At 37.3% G+C, this 15,486-nt stretch overlaps 1 protein-coding gene across 4 annotated transcripts in view; it reads left to right on the top strand.

Annotated features, from left to right (window-relative positions):
* Nucleotides 1–15,486, top strand: part of Sclt1 (sodium channel and clathrin linker 1) — a 128,118-nt gene that overhangs the window by 101,103 nt on the left and 11,529 nt on the right. For all 4 annotated transcript variants that reach the window (XM_076932343.1, XM_034501353.2, XM_076932344.1 and 1 more), the window contains 2 exons: nt 9,919–9,997; nt 13,783–13,878. In XM_076932343.1, the coding sequence (XP_076788458.1) occupies nt 9,919–9,997; nt 13,783–13,878 (175 nt within the window). The remainder of the gene's footprint in view (nt 1–9,918; nt 9,998–13,782; nt 13,879–15,486) is intronic.

The raw sequence follows: 15,486 nt of genomic DNA, 5'->3' as shown, positions 1-15,486 counted from the left end.
TTATACATAATACTAATACTTTAAAAGGCTTCAAATTTTATTTTTTTCAGATTAAATATACTCAACTCAGACTCTCTGTGAGTTGTAGGAGTTCCATGCTACAAGAAATAAGACAGACTCAAAATATATTTACAAATCCCTTGGCCATATAGCTAGGCTCTTCTCTGACTACAGCATAACTTAACCCAATTATTTTAACCTACATTCTGCCATGTGACTGGTTACCAGTGCTCAGGTACCATGCATCTGTCTCACCACATCTTCTAAGGCAAATCTCTCACACCTGGCTCTATCCCAGAATTCTTTCTACCTCCCAGATGTCCTTCCTTGTATTTCCTGCCTAAGCCATAGGCCATCATATTTATTATTGACAAGTGCCACATGCATAGAGATATAAGGTTTTCTCTACAATGAGTTTATCCTCTTCCCCCCCCCTTTCTGTGTGTGTGTGTCTTTGACTGTGTCTGCCTGTCTGTCTGTCTGTCTGTCTATGTGCAGTTGATTATATAGCATTTGACATAAGGAGTTCTTTTTACTCTCCAAAACATAATTTTTTGGCTATACATCGGTAATGTTTGGCTACTATGACTGCTTTTTTAAAGTTTTGTTTTTTAGTTAACAGGATGAGCACCAGCTGCAGGTACTGGCAGATTACAAAATGCATAATTACTAAAAGTAACTGAAGCATATTATACTTCAGTGTGTGTGTATATATATATATATATATATATATATATATATATATATATATATATACTTTAGTAGGAAAAAAAATCTGGCAATGCGGTGTTAATTCGTCATGAGAGAACTTCAAAGAAAACACTTACTGCAGCTAGCAAATCCATCATTTCCCTAAGACGAATAGTATACCTTTTGTTTTAATTTTTTCATACACTCAAGTAGAATCTTGGGTGATTTAGTCTTCATTCTTCAGGAAGGGATTTCATGCACTGAGGAACTTTTCCCTTACATTGTAGTAACCGCAGTCTACAAAGCACCACCTTTTCTTAATCTGTGCCTCAATAATAGTGATTGAAACAATTACATCAACTGACTTGTAAAGACTGAAAATGTAAAACTCTGTTTTCGTGTGTGTGTCTGTCTGTCTGTCTGTCTGTCCACAAGTGTTCAAGTGCATGTTTGGAGGCCTGAAGTTGACATCCATATTTGTCTTTGATCATTTTCTGCCTTCACTGAATCAGGGTCTCTGAATTGAACTCAAGAGCTTGCTTACCTGCTAATTTAGCTAGCCAACTTTCTCCTGGGATTCCCTGTCTTCGCTGCCTTTGAAATGAGTGCTAGACTCACAGGCAGGTCAGCATGCCCATCCAGTATTTTTCAAAAGTATTATACTGAGAGAAACCTTGCCTGGCTCCTTTCCAGTACTTTCTCAGACACATCACTTCAGCTCCAGCACACAGCAATACAACTTAGAATTGAATTTCACTTAGTATTTGAAATACTCAGCCTGGCGTGGTAGCACATGTCTTTAATCTCAGCACTCAGGAGACAGAAGCAGGTGGAAATCTAAGTTCTAGCACATTCAGAGCTACATAAGTAAGACCCTATCTTGAAGAAAAAGAAATACTCTCCACAGTTGTAAGTTGGGATATCTATTTCTAAGATAGAAACAAATAAATTGTAAAGCATTTAATACAACCCTTTTTAATTATAGTATCATCATCATTATTATATTTTTTTAGGTATGTGGTTGTTTGGCCTGTATATAAGTCTATATTCCCTGTGCACACACTTGGTGTGCTCACAGGCCAGAAGAGGGCCATGGTTCCCAAAGAACTAATTTATAGATGGTGGTGAGCTACCATGTGGCTGCTAGGAATTGAACTTTCTCTCCAGCCCCAAATGCTGACCTTTCCTGAAATCCATCTATATTGCCAACTCTGCACAAACATTTCTACTGCTGCACCACACAGTGCTTCACCTGGTCCCTGTTTTAATCTCATCCTGTGTGTTCCATTTCCATAAATAGTAATATAATCTATCCCATTGTTCAGGTGGAATTCTTAGTGTTATCATTGCACCCTTAAGTCCAGTCTACTAATCCACCACCTAACTGTATCTGAAATCTGCCCTTTCTCTTCCCTCCCTGTGGTTGAGGTCACTGATGACATACCTGGATTATTACTAAAACTACTGGATTTGACTGCAGTCTTTTTCTTTGCTATTTTTCCACTGCAAATCAGTAAGATTTTCAGAAACTTGAATTTGATTATGTCAGTTCTCTTCCCAATGTATACAGAATAAATCTCAATTGTTCTGACACATAAAATCCTTTGTAGCCTGTATTTCCAGCTCTTGCCTCTATCCCCCACCTACTGATAAGCACGCTGTGTCCTATTCATACGAAACCTCCTTCAGTCCTAAATGTGTTACCCTTCCTTACCTCCTGGCCTGCACACACGTCCTTTCCTGCCTTTGTCCATCCAGTTTCTGTTTAACTTGCATATAACAGCATCCAAGCCTACTTCCTTAGCTGAAGCAGACCCTCCAGCCACAAGTATTCCTGTGGCACATGACCATGTCAGTATGTTTATTACCTACAGCTTAAGTGTGGGTAAGCACTGAATTGAGCTGGTCTTTTGTCTCACTAGCACTTCACAGAGTGTGGAACATAATTTGCTCCCATCTTAGAATTCTTTAAACAAATGAACTTTGCAATTCCCTTAAGAATACTCTTTGACAAGCACTTAAATTAAGTATTTCCAGGAAACTTAGCTCATATAAGTTTGAGTTTATTCAAGTAACTTTAAGCTTCTTAGGAATAATTTTTATTTAAAAAAACAACAAATGGCTTTAGAACATTTCCTAGTTGTAGTATCCCAAATGTGTCTTACTATTAGGAACCTTCTAGGAAATGTACTCATTGGATTCTCACTAAGCCTGATATGAATGGGAAGCATCTGTGTGAGAGAAGCTTCATGAGAAGAGTGGGATTCAGTGGGCTCCAGGAGCAAAGGCAACCAGAGCACACATTACCTGTTAAATGTATTTAACTGATTTCCAGTAAAATATTAAAGACTAGTTCAAATTAAAATCAAAAGTGCAACAGGGAGGTATCAGTGGAGGATTTGAATATCCTAAGATTGATTTTAAGACTTGTTTATTTTTATTATGTGTTTTATAAGCACACATGTGGAAGGCCAGAAGAGGGTGGCAGATCCCCTTAAAACAGGAGTTACAGATGGTTGTGACTTCAAATAGGTGCTGAGAATTTAACTACCATTGAGGAGGCTTAAGCAGAAGATGATAAGTCCAAGATGAGCCTGGGCTAGAGAGTGAAGTTGAGGCCAGTCTGGGCAACTTAATGAGCCCCTAACTAGAATGGGAACTAAAGATATCACTCAATAGTTAAATATACTTGTGTAGGCATGCATGAAGGCCTGATTTCCATACCACAAAATAAAAATTTTTTAAAACCTATTTTGCTGAAATATTCAGTTTGTCAGTTTGTCTATACTTTAACAAACATATATTCCAAACAAAAATCCTGGATAAAACTATCCTTCCTTAGAATTCCTGGGATATCTGTGAACCTCTTTCACACATCTTGCATTAACTGTCAGAGTGTTTAGGACCATACCAGAAACTTCCTCACTCACACACTGCACCTTGCATAAGAAAGCTGTGGTGAAACCTGAAACTATAGAAACGGTGGATGGATGGCAAACACTCGGGACAGTGCACAGTGAAAACCAGATTCTATAAGTTCGATAGTAATGCTGGCTTGGTGGCTTTACTGTCAGCCATAGTATTATACTCAGCATACACTGCATGTTTCCTTAGTTAATAAAACAAATATACAGAGTTATATTGTGCAATGTTTCTATATTCTGTAAATCTGACTTCAGTCACTTATGAATTATGTAAATGTTCGAAGATGTTTGCGACATTGATAGGCAAGGCAGTTCCTAGTTAGTAATGCTATCAATGATTTCTTACTCTTCTGTGCATACTTTTGACATACACTTTGTCAGAAATTATAGGTAGATTGTGCGCTTTCATTTTAATTCTTTTTTTTCTTTTTTCTTTTCTCATATAGTACATCCTAATGTCAGCCTCCCCTCCCTGCACCCACCCCCTCATCATCATTATCCTTCCCCTCCTCCTCTTCTTCCTCTCCCCCTCCTCCTCCTTTCCCTTCTCTTTCTCCTCCTCTTCCTCTTCTTCCTCTTCCTCCTCCTCCTCCTCCTCTTCTCTCTCTGTCCCTCCCCCCTTGCTCCTTCACTGTGTCACTGTCTCTCTCCCCTCCCCGCTCTCATATCTAACACAAATTTAATAGTTCCCTGGCTTGTAGTAGAATAGGGCATGGATTGCCAGTACTGACTTCAGAGGGCTTAATAGATACAGATACACCCCAGTGATAAAGCATATGTTTAGCATTCTTGAGGCCTGGAGTCATTCTCCAGAACAAACAACAACAAAAAAAAAACACTAATTTTTAAAAGATTAAAGTTTTTGAATCCTGACAATAAGCTTTGTGATCCTACTTGACTGTTAAACTTTATTTTTAGTTTTCCCATGTATGAAACTAGACCACCTCAGGTTGTTTCTGAACTGTCTGTTGTGTGTTGTGTGGGAATCACTGTGTGTTTGCTAGTATTCTAACCTCTATCATCATTATCTTTTATTGACTGCTAGGTTATAATCGTATGGCAGTGACCATCCCTGTTACTTGCAATCCAGTGGAGCATGACAGAACTTGATATACAGAGATACTTTTTTTTCCATTTTTTTATTGGATATTTTATTTACACTTCAGATGCCATCCCCTTCCCCCATTTCCCCCCTTAGAAAACCCTTATCGAATGCCCCCTTTTCCTTTTTGCACTTACACATTTTTTTTTAAATGTTAATCAAAGGTTTTATAAGTTTGGTATTGCTCAATCAGAGGTGTAACCCACTACCCAGCCTAGATATATCAACTATCTTTGACTGGTGGAGACATGTGAACAACTGCCTCCATATCCCCCCTCTCTTTCTCTCTCTTTCTCTCACCTAGCTTCTCCTCTCCTTCTTCTCCTCCTCTTCTTACTCCTTCTCTTCCTCTCAGTACTCCTCCCACCTTAGCTCCTCCTACATATCACCCTTCCTGTTAAAATGAAACTTTTCTCTCAAAATACATTTAGAGCATAATTATGTCTATTTGTACCAGTGAGGTACAAGATAGTCCTCATACCCAGTCCATCATTTTGTTGACTAACCAGAACCTCTGTCATCTATCCTAACTAAAACATTTAGTTCTGAACCTGGCTTTAGGATGAATGTCAGCTGATGACCATCCACTCAAATCTTTTCTCTCAAGGTAAATAGCCAGGATTGGCTATGAGGTTATAAGTTTTCAACCCTGTCAGAAATCCAGAATGACTGAGTTAACTATAATTGTGGGAAGCACAAAGCATAGCTTCTAAACCTTAGCCAATTTATAGAGACCGCTGAACACCTGGACACTCCACCTGCTCAAACCTCTGAGGTCCGAGAATTCCATCTGGAGGCAATGAAGACACAGCATCAGAGGCTTATCAATTTGCTCTTCCCCCCACTCCTCTTCTAGTATCTCAACGCCCATAATCAGCTTGAACAAGTTAATGAAGAGTCAGCGCAAAAAAAAAAAAAAAAAAAAAAAAAAAGAGCCGGGTGGCGCACGCCTTTAATCCCAGCACTTGGGAGGCAGAGGCAGGCGGATTTCTGAGTTCGAGGCCAGCCTGGTCTACAGAGTGAGTTCCAGGACAGCCAGGGCTATACAGAGAAACCCTGTCTCAAAAAACCAAAAAAAAAGAAAAAAAAGAAAAAAAAAGAGTCAGCGCCCCTATTCCCTGGGCTTGGGGACTAAGGTGGTAAATGTTGGGCTGTCTTTCTAGGGAAAAGTAGTGGTTTTGTGGGAATAGAGAGGATTAGCTAGGATTTATTCCATAGCCATAACCTATTGGTAGAAATCTGTACAATTATTATCAAGATGAAGATGTAATTTCTTAAATGGCACCAATTTACTTTGATTACAAATTTTAAAGTTTTCATTGGTACGAGCTTCTTACTGATATAAAAGTGAGATGAATATTGTTACTCTCATAGGCATTGTTCCAGTATAACACATTTAGGAATACAAGGCTTAGACCCAGTCCTTATTTAACTTTTTTTTTTTTTAACAGATTTGAGATGGTTAGCCTGTGAGTTAAGGGACTATAGCAAATTCATGGCTTGGAGTTTATTGTTAGGGTGTTTTCTATGTTTTATTTAGAAATAGCTGAGTGGAGTTAACAGACAACAGTCCAGATTACCTTACATGGATAGTTGGTTTTCAAAACATCAGAAATCCACAGAATTGACATTACAAACATTTCTGTATTAATGTTCATTTTGATTAGAGACCTGTCTGCTCCTGACAGCTTCCTATATTGAATTCTAAGAAGAAATTGAGCATCTTTGGAGTTACTCCAGTTGTGGTGAGACAGCCACTAGACAAGAATTGCCTCTTTCCTTCTACAGACAAATTACTGTTTAGAAAAGGACACACTTGCAGAATAGTCGACTGATTATATCTGCCTAGACAGAGTAATCAGCCCTTAATAATTCTGCATCACTAGGTCTGTCAGATGATCCTGGGCCAGAAGGTGGAAGAACAGATGCTCTAACGTTTTGTAGTAGAGGCAGAGATACTTTTTAATTTAGAATGAAATTAGTATTTTCACTTAATTACTTGTATCTTTGTTATCCTAAGTTTTGTGGGAAATTATTACTGCTCATTCAGATAACTATAACAATGATTTTAAGATGCATGATATTCTTTAAGTACAGTTTTCTATACCTTGTCACCACCAAAGTGAAGATTAAACATTTGAGTTTATCTAAGATGCAGTCAGTGGCAGCAGTCCAAACACCTTGTTATGAAGCTGAGCTAATTATTAATTCGTTAATAATAATAATTAATAATCCATTGAAGGCATATGAGCAGTGGCCTTTTACGTGTGCAGGTGTCTCTGGGGTCGGCGATACTATGCCTGCCTCTGCTCGTCCCACATCAGCCTGTGATGAGTGGTCAGTAAGTACTGGTGGAAGTGATGGTTGGTGACATGAACCTATCCTGGCTTGTGTATTTATAACACATAGCTTACTCATTTTCACAGCCATTCCCTCAAATATAGAATACCTAGGACTACTGACTCATGCTGTTTATGTGGCTCATAAAAATGGAGCTACTTTGAGTGTTATTTTATTGACTAATACAGAAATACAGATAAAGTCAAAGGACAAAAGCCAATACTGAATTAGCAATTTGAGTACTACAGATTTTATTTGAAATTTGTTTTGATTCACTTCTTATGTAGGCATATAGGTCCTTATGCTAACAGATAAGCAAATAACCTGGAATCTTAGCACAGGGTTGTTTTTTCAAGGGAAAAAATGCAATACCTGTTTTCTTCCCAGAAGCCTGGAAGCGTACTGCCTTCTGCCCTGGTGACCTTTGCACTATCTGTGTCACCATACCGGGACCCCAGACCCTTATGATGAGCTTGTTTTTCTCAGTAAATCTATAGAACTTATCTTTATGGAAGGTGTCACATGTACTTTACAAAGAGTTTCAGTGTAGTTGTGCCCAATTTTTATTTAGCTTGCTTTGTTCTTCAAGAGATGTATGTATGCTTTATTATACACATAGGATTGAATAATCACTAAAAATTTTTGTACTGTGCTTAAATATGCTTAAAAGAAACCACTCGGGGTCAAACTTTTGAAGTTTGAACCAACACCAGCTACTTAGTCATGTTGAACTAAATTGCCTTCTTTCTTGCCATGGATCATCATATCACACTGCTGGCTATGGAGATCACAGAGACACCTGCATTCTTATATGACTACATTATATCTATCTCAACCTAAGACTTTTGAGATTAGCTTGGCACAGAGCAATACATGCTTATATGTTTAAATTAAAAAGATGATGCCAGACAGAGTGACACTCATCTTTACTCTCAGCACTCAGGAGACAGAGACAAGCATATCTCCGCAAGTTTATGGCCATTGTGATCTCTATAATTTAGTTTCAGGCCAGCCACAATACATAGTGAGAGCCTGCCTCAGAGGAAGAGGATCAGGAGGAGGAGAAGGAAACAGCAATTCTGTGCATCAGATAACTTAAGCTTATGAAGCGTTAGAGGTAGTGATGAAAAAATGTGTTTCACACATATACAAATACAGTCTACTATGTCAAAATGGCAGTAGAATACTTAATATTTGCAAGAGTTGAACTCCACCATGAAACACAGTACATGAGCCTTGGTTTATTTTGTTTTTTGAAACAGAATGTCACTCTACCCCAGGCTGATCTTGAACTCAAGGTGGTGCTTTTGCCTGAGCCTTTTGAATGCTAGTATTCCAAGCATGCTTGGCTCTGTGGTAAGCCTCAAGGATAAATTCTGTAGAAGCACAGTGGCTTATGAGTTTATGACAGATACTGTGTTTAACAAGACATACTATTATTTTAGTACCTGATAATATTTCAAAATAAAATCAGACATTTATATCCTTAAATTATTTTTATTTGCCTTTTCATGGTAAAACAAAATGTATACATATAATATATACATAAATTTACCATATGACAAATTGTGATTATTAAATAGTGTTGTTTATTTCTCCTATTGTCTATTTTTAAGCCAAGGAAATTGTGATTTTGTGCCTTAGCTTCTAATGTCAGCATTACAAACATCTATCGCCACACCTCAGCATGATATAATTTTTTAATTTTTATTTATATGTATTTGTGTCTGCCTGTCTGCATATACCATATGTGTGTAGTGTCCACAGAGACAAAAAGAGAGCATCAGAACTCTTGGAACTGGAGTTATAGGCAGGTGTGAGCAGCCTTTTGTGGAGGCTGTGAACCTAACCCAGGTCTTTTTGCAAGAACATCAAGTTATTTCCCAGCCCAAGGTACAATATTTTTTCGTTTTGGGGGTTTGTTGTTTGGTTGGTTGGTTGGTTGGTTTTTGTTTTGGTTTTTGTTAACTTTTTTTGTTTTTCTTTTTAAGACATGGTCTCACAGCATAGCCCCAGCTAGCCTAGAATTCACATGTAGACAAGACTGGCCTCAAACTCACATAGATCTGCTTGCCTCTACCTCCTAAGAACTGAGTTAAAAGGTGTGTGCCACCAAACCTGGCTGTGATATAATTTTAAATTGTAACAGATGTGCAAATTTGTTCAAGTTTACTTTCTGAACCATTTTTACTGGTTTCAGTACTGGTAAGTATATCCAGAGTGTAACTACCCTAGAATATATGTACATTTTATACATTACTTTTCTGTTGCTGTGACAAAACACCATGACCAAGGCAATATATTAAAAAACACATTTAATTTGGGCTTATGGTTTCAGAAAGTTAGGGTTCTTGGTGGCAGAGTAAAAACAGAGGAATAGGTGAGAGCTCACATCTTGATCTGTAAGTAGGAAGCTATGAAGGAGCACACTGGGAATGGTATGAGTTTTTAAACCAAAAAGCTCACTGCCAGTAACAAACCTCCTAATCCTTTTCAAATACTTCCTCCAATTGAGGACCAGTTATTCAAACATGAGCTTATAGGCGCCATTCTCATCTAAACCACCACTTTTTATGAAGAAATTACTAAATTATTTGCTGTCAAAAAAACTTTTTTTGTTCAAAATGTTCCACCTACCTATAACTCCAGTTCCAAGAGTTCTGATGCTCTCTTGTTGTCTCTGTGGACACTACACACATATGGTGTATATAATATAAACATGCCTTACTAATAAAGATTCCATTTTACATTATTCTATTTTTAAGTATATACTATATATTTGCATATATTTCAAAACTCCCTTTTTCAATTTGCTTTTGATCAGTTCTCATCATATTCTCCCTGTCCCTTCTTGGTTAATAGGAATGAGCTGAGCCGACAGAAGCTTCATACCCAGGAGCTACTTTCTCAGCTGGAAATGGCAAATGAAAAGGTAGCTGAGGTAAGAGAATAACTCCCCATCCTCCACTGTCATCCCCTTCCCCATCACCTTGTTCCTCACATACACACACTGCAGCATTTTAACTGCACCAATCTAAATTAAGTCTCTTACTTGGAGATAACCACATGGTATCCTCTATAGCCCAAAAAGTCTATACTTAATATAGTGTGAGTCAAAGTTTTGAAAACCAGGCATTCATCTTTTCTATATGGTAAAAAGTAGAATTCATACTTTGGTGTTAATAGTATAATTTGTGCACTGTTTTAGAGACTGTATTTTAGGGCCCTATTTTTTTCATGAGAATCTCTAAGATTGTTTTATTTAACGTAATTCCTCTTAATTTGTTTTACTCCATCACAAAAGGCACATCAAAAATACTTTTTTTGTCTAATAGATCAGAAAAATAGTATTTTTTTAAATTGGATATTTTACTTACATTTCAGATGCCATCCCCTTTCCCCATTCCCCCACCCCCAGAAAACCCCTATCCCATGCCCCCTTTTTCTTTTTGCTTTTATACATTTTTTAAGAATGTTAATCAAAGGTTTTATAAGTTTGGTAATGCTCAATCAGAAGTGTAACCCACTACCCAGCCTAGATATATCAACTATCTTTGACTGGTGGAGACATGTGAACAACTGCCTCCATATCCCCCCCTCTCTTTCTCTCACCTAGCTTCTCCTCTCCTTCTTCTCCTCCTCTTCTTACTCCTTCTCTTCTTCTCAGTACTCCTCCCACCTTAGCTCCTCCTACATATCACCCTTCCTGTTAAAATGAAACTTTTCTCTCAAAATACAATTAGAGCATAATTATGCCAATTTGTACCAGTGAGGTACAAGATAGTCCTCATACCCAGTCCATCATTTTGTTGACTAACCAGAACCTCTGTCATCTCTCCTAACTAAAACACTTAGTTCTGGACCTGGCTTTTTTCTTGGCTTTAGAATGAATGTCAGCTGAAAACCATCCACCTAAATCTTTTCTCTCAAAGTAAATAGCCAGGATTGGCTATGAGACTACAAGTTTTCAACCCTGTCAGAAAGTTAACTAAAATTATGGGAAGCACAAAGCATAGCTTCTAAACCTTAGCCAATTTATAGAGACCGCTGAACACCTGGACACTCCCTATACTACAAAACGTTGGAGCATCTGATCTTCAGCCTTCTGGCCCAGGATCATCTGACAGACCTAGTAATGCAGAATTATTAAGGGCTGATTACTCTGTCTTGGCAGATATAATCAGTCAACTATTCTGCAAGTGTGTCCTTTTCTGGACAGTAATTTGTCTGTAGATGAAAAGAGGCAATTCTTGCCTAGTGGCTGTCTCCCCACAACGGGAGTAACTCCAAAAATGCTCAATTTCTTCTTGGAATCCAAGACAGGAAGCTGTCAGGAGCAGACAGGTCTCTAATCAAAAGGAACATTAATACAGAAATGTTTGTAACGTCAATTCTGTGGACTTCTGACGTTTTGAAAACCAACTATCCATGTAAGGTAATCTGGACTGTTGTCTATTAACTCCACTCAGCTATTTCTTTTGGGGGGGTGTTGTTTTGTTTTGTTTTGGTTTGTTTTGTTTTTTCGAGACAGGGTTTCTCTGTGTAGTCCTGGCTGTCCTGGAACTCACTCTGTAGACCAGGCTGGCCTCAAACTCAGAAATCCGCCTGCCTCTGCCTCCCAAGTGCTGGGATTAAAGGTGTGTGCCACCACCGCCCGGCCACTCAGCTATTTCTGAATAAAATATAGAAAACACCCTAACAATAAACTCAAAGCCATGAATTTGCTATAGTCCCTTAACTCACAGACTAACCATCTCAAATCAGTTGAAACAGTTAAAGAAGGACTGGGTCTAGGCCTTGTATTCCTAAATGTGTTATACAGGCACAATGCCTATGACAGTATCAATATTCATCTCACTTTTATGTCAATAAGAAGCTCGTACCAAAGAAAACCTTAAATTTGAAATCAAAGTAAATTTTGTACCATTTAAGAAATTATAACTTCGGCTCAGCTGTTAAAGGCTAGGCTCACAGCCAAAAGTATAAGAAAAATAGTACTAAGATAGATCAACCTTAGATTCATATGCAAAGAAAGAATTACTCTGTTTTCCCCCCTATGGTTTTATAAAAGCAAATAGTTTCTAGGCTTACGACTCCTAGAGCTCTAGATCCTCATTTATGTGAATTAGCTTCAGGTATGTGGGATAGAATCCTAGCCTATGGTCATCCACAAGAGACATAGTGAGATCACCTCTCTTGAACATTGCTGGTATGAGACACTTAGAAAATAGCTAAAGATTTTGTACTAAAATATTCCACATAATTTTCAGTATAGTAGAGTTAAGAATATTTGCTCAAAAGGAAACAAAAAGATCAGATTTATGAAGTCTGCACTGTTTAATCATTATAGTAAATATATATCTTATGTAGTCTGTTTATAGATATTAAAATGATTATTGTATATAACAGAATCTTTCCCCAAGTTTTCTCTAGCATATGACGTGCCTCTTAAAATTTGAAACTTAAATTTAATACTTGAACAACTTGGTCAATTAGTACAGCTAATACATATCTCTTCATAAGTTTAATTTTGCTTTTGGACACTTAATTAAATAACCTAGTACTATTATTTTGGTGTCATATTACTAGGCATGGCATTCACTATTATCCCTTTTTGGTAGGGCATAAAGAACTAGCTTGTGCTTCATAGAAAAGAGGAATTTTCAGTCACTCCTGTTTGGCCTTATATTCTCTGAAATAAGTTAAATGCCAGAAAACCTACATAATAATTTTATTCACACAAAGATAAATTTTTTCAGATGCACTGTGCCAAGCAGGTAAGTGTAAAAAAAGAACACATTTTCAGTTAAAAATTGTTTTTAACTTGTTGAGGTAACAGTATGTAATGATGGCTTGGTGTCATATTCTAAGCCCTGCTGTATCATGGTATTACAAACAAGGCTAGTAAATAATGTAAAACTGTGTCTTCATGGTTCAAGGGGCAAGAATATGTTTACAGTGTTGGCTTCACAAATACAGGTTATTAGAACTGCAGCATCTTTGGGGGAATATATTTCAATACATGGCAATGTCTAATAACCCTGTTGACCCTAATAGCTTCTGCAGGATGCAGATGTTCTGGGGAACGCACAGAAACAGAGTTCACTCCAATCCTTTACTGAAGCTGAGGTTGTAAGGCCCAGTGCTTTGCTTCTAGGACCTGAAGCACGAGGTCAACAAACCAGAAACTCAGTCTTATTTGCATTTGTAATGCAGTTTGCTTTTAGGTTTGTCAAATTGAGTCTTTGATGGTATTGGAGGAGGAAATAACTTAGGACAGTGGTTCCCAGCCTTCCTAATATTACAGACCTTTAATATGGTTTCTCATGTTGGGTTGACCCCAACCATAAAAGAATTTTGTTGCTACTTCATAACTGTAATTTTGCTACTATTATGTATCATAGTATAAATATCTGATATGTAGGATATCTGATATGCAGTCTCCGTCCGTGAAAGGGTCATTCGACACCCTCCAAAGGGGTTGTGACTCACAGGTTGAGAACAACTGACTTAGGAAGGAGTAAAATCAATACTGTGATATTATGCCTACAATTTGGAAGTTATATCCAAATATATCCAAAATATAGTTGGGAAATGTAAATGTGGAGATAATGTTATCTTTATTTTACAAGTAGTAAATGATGTTCAGATCTTTCATTAGCTATTCCTTAAAACATGTCTATATTATATTTGGATTTGAATTTGTTTTATATTTCCCCTTAAAAGAATGAAAAGTTAATTCTGGAACATCAAGAAAAAGCCAACAGACTTCAAAGGCGTCTAAGTCAGGCAGAAGAAAGAGCTGCTTCAGCGTCCCAGCAGGTAGGGGACATCCTCATTATCCAGAGCTGATAAACAACCTTCATAGAGGAAAAATGAAGTTCTCAGAGAACTGATAGTTTGATCTTCAGTCAGTTGACCTGCATAAAATTAATCTCTTTCGTACTTGTAGTTTAAGTAAAGCTGAAAGAATAAACATCAGTATCTTCTGGCTATACATCTAAAACTACCATGTATCTCTGGTAGACAGAGAATAACTTTTTAATTGAAATTTAATGAAGTAAAAACTTGATGTCATACTAGCCAGATTTGAAGTGTTTGATAACTGTGTGGCTAGCAGGAAGATTGGGCAGAGCAGATACAAAACATCACTGTCTGCACTAAAGTTTCTGCCACATAACACTGTATGGGATATAACGTTCTATCCAAAATCAGGTATATATACATGTCTGTATTTGAGAGTATCTTTCTGATGTTTCAAACTGTATTTTTATTTTAGAAAACAAAATATTCAAGTACAAGTTACCTTTATTGAATGTGCATTTGTCTATAACCAAATTAATCCAAAATATTATTTAAAAAAAAAAAACAAGTTAGCCATTGGGAAGTAATTTGAAAAATGTAGTCTATCAGTGAAATTCTAGAGTAAGTAAGTACATTTCTCATAATGTACATGCAATTTACATATATGTGTGTGTATGTATGTATGTATGTATGTATGTATGTATAAAATTCTAAATAAGGAGCAGTAGCCCCTCCTAGTTCAGTGATCATTTAGGCAATTTGAATGGATGGATGGAAGGATGGATGGACAAATTGAATGGATAGATGGAAGGAATGATGACAACAAAGCAAATTAAGTCAAAAATGTTGTTAATTAACATTGGGTATAAATGTACTGTTACCATCAAAGAGCATTATTCTTAGCCACTGATGACATGGATGTTGCCATTTACTAGCAAGTTGTTGTTGTTGTTGTTGTTGTTGTTGTTGTTGTTGTTGGGTTTTGTCTTTGTTTTGAGACAGGGTCTCTCTATGTATCCTGAGCTCCCCTGGAACTCACTATGTCTTCTAGGTTGACCTGGAATTCATGGAGATCTGCCTAGCCTGCCTCTCCATCCTAAGTGTTGGGATTAAAAATACCACACCTGACCTTCCCTCTAATTTTAAAAGATTAAAAATCCATACAAATACTCAGCACTAAAAGATGACCAAAACTTTGTTCAGATAGGAAAAAATATTGCAAATATTAGGAGAAATAGAGTGAATCTAATACACAATTATTTCTGAAGCAGATAACCTAAGTGTAAAGGGAAACAGACTCAGACTTTTCAACTGCTAAGAGGTATGCACACCTGATTGGGTACACACGTTTACTTAAAGCTATACATGTACAAATACTTGACAGCTGCAAGTAGCTGTAAGTGGGAGCTCTTGCCTGGAGGCGAATCTAGTCTACATAGTGAGATCCTGTCTCAATACACAAACAAACTGAAGATAGGGATTGTATCTGAAGAGAGAACTAGAGTGATAGCGTGAATGACAGTTTTGGGAGGGAAACCTGCCTTATGCTGTGGGCTTTTTTTTTTTTTTATTGTTCACTCCTTTTATCATATGTACATATAATTAACCCCAGTTAATATTCAAACA

The sequence above is a fragment of the Arvicanthis niloticus genome, chromosome 4 (genome assembly GCF_011762505.2).
Source record: "Arvicanthis niloticus isolate mArvNil1 chromosome 4, mArvNil1.pat.X, whole genome shotgun sequence".
Classification (NCBI taxonomy): domain Eukaryota; kingdom Metazoa; phylum Chordata; class Mammalia; order Rodentia; family Muridae; genus Arvicanthis; species Arvicanthis niloticus.
The sequence above is the reverse complement of the archived record's forward strand: the minus strand, read 5'-3'. Positions and strand labels throughout refer to the sequence as shown.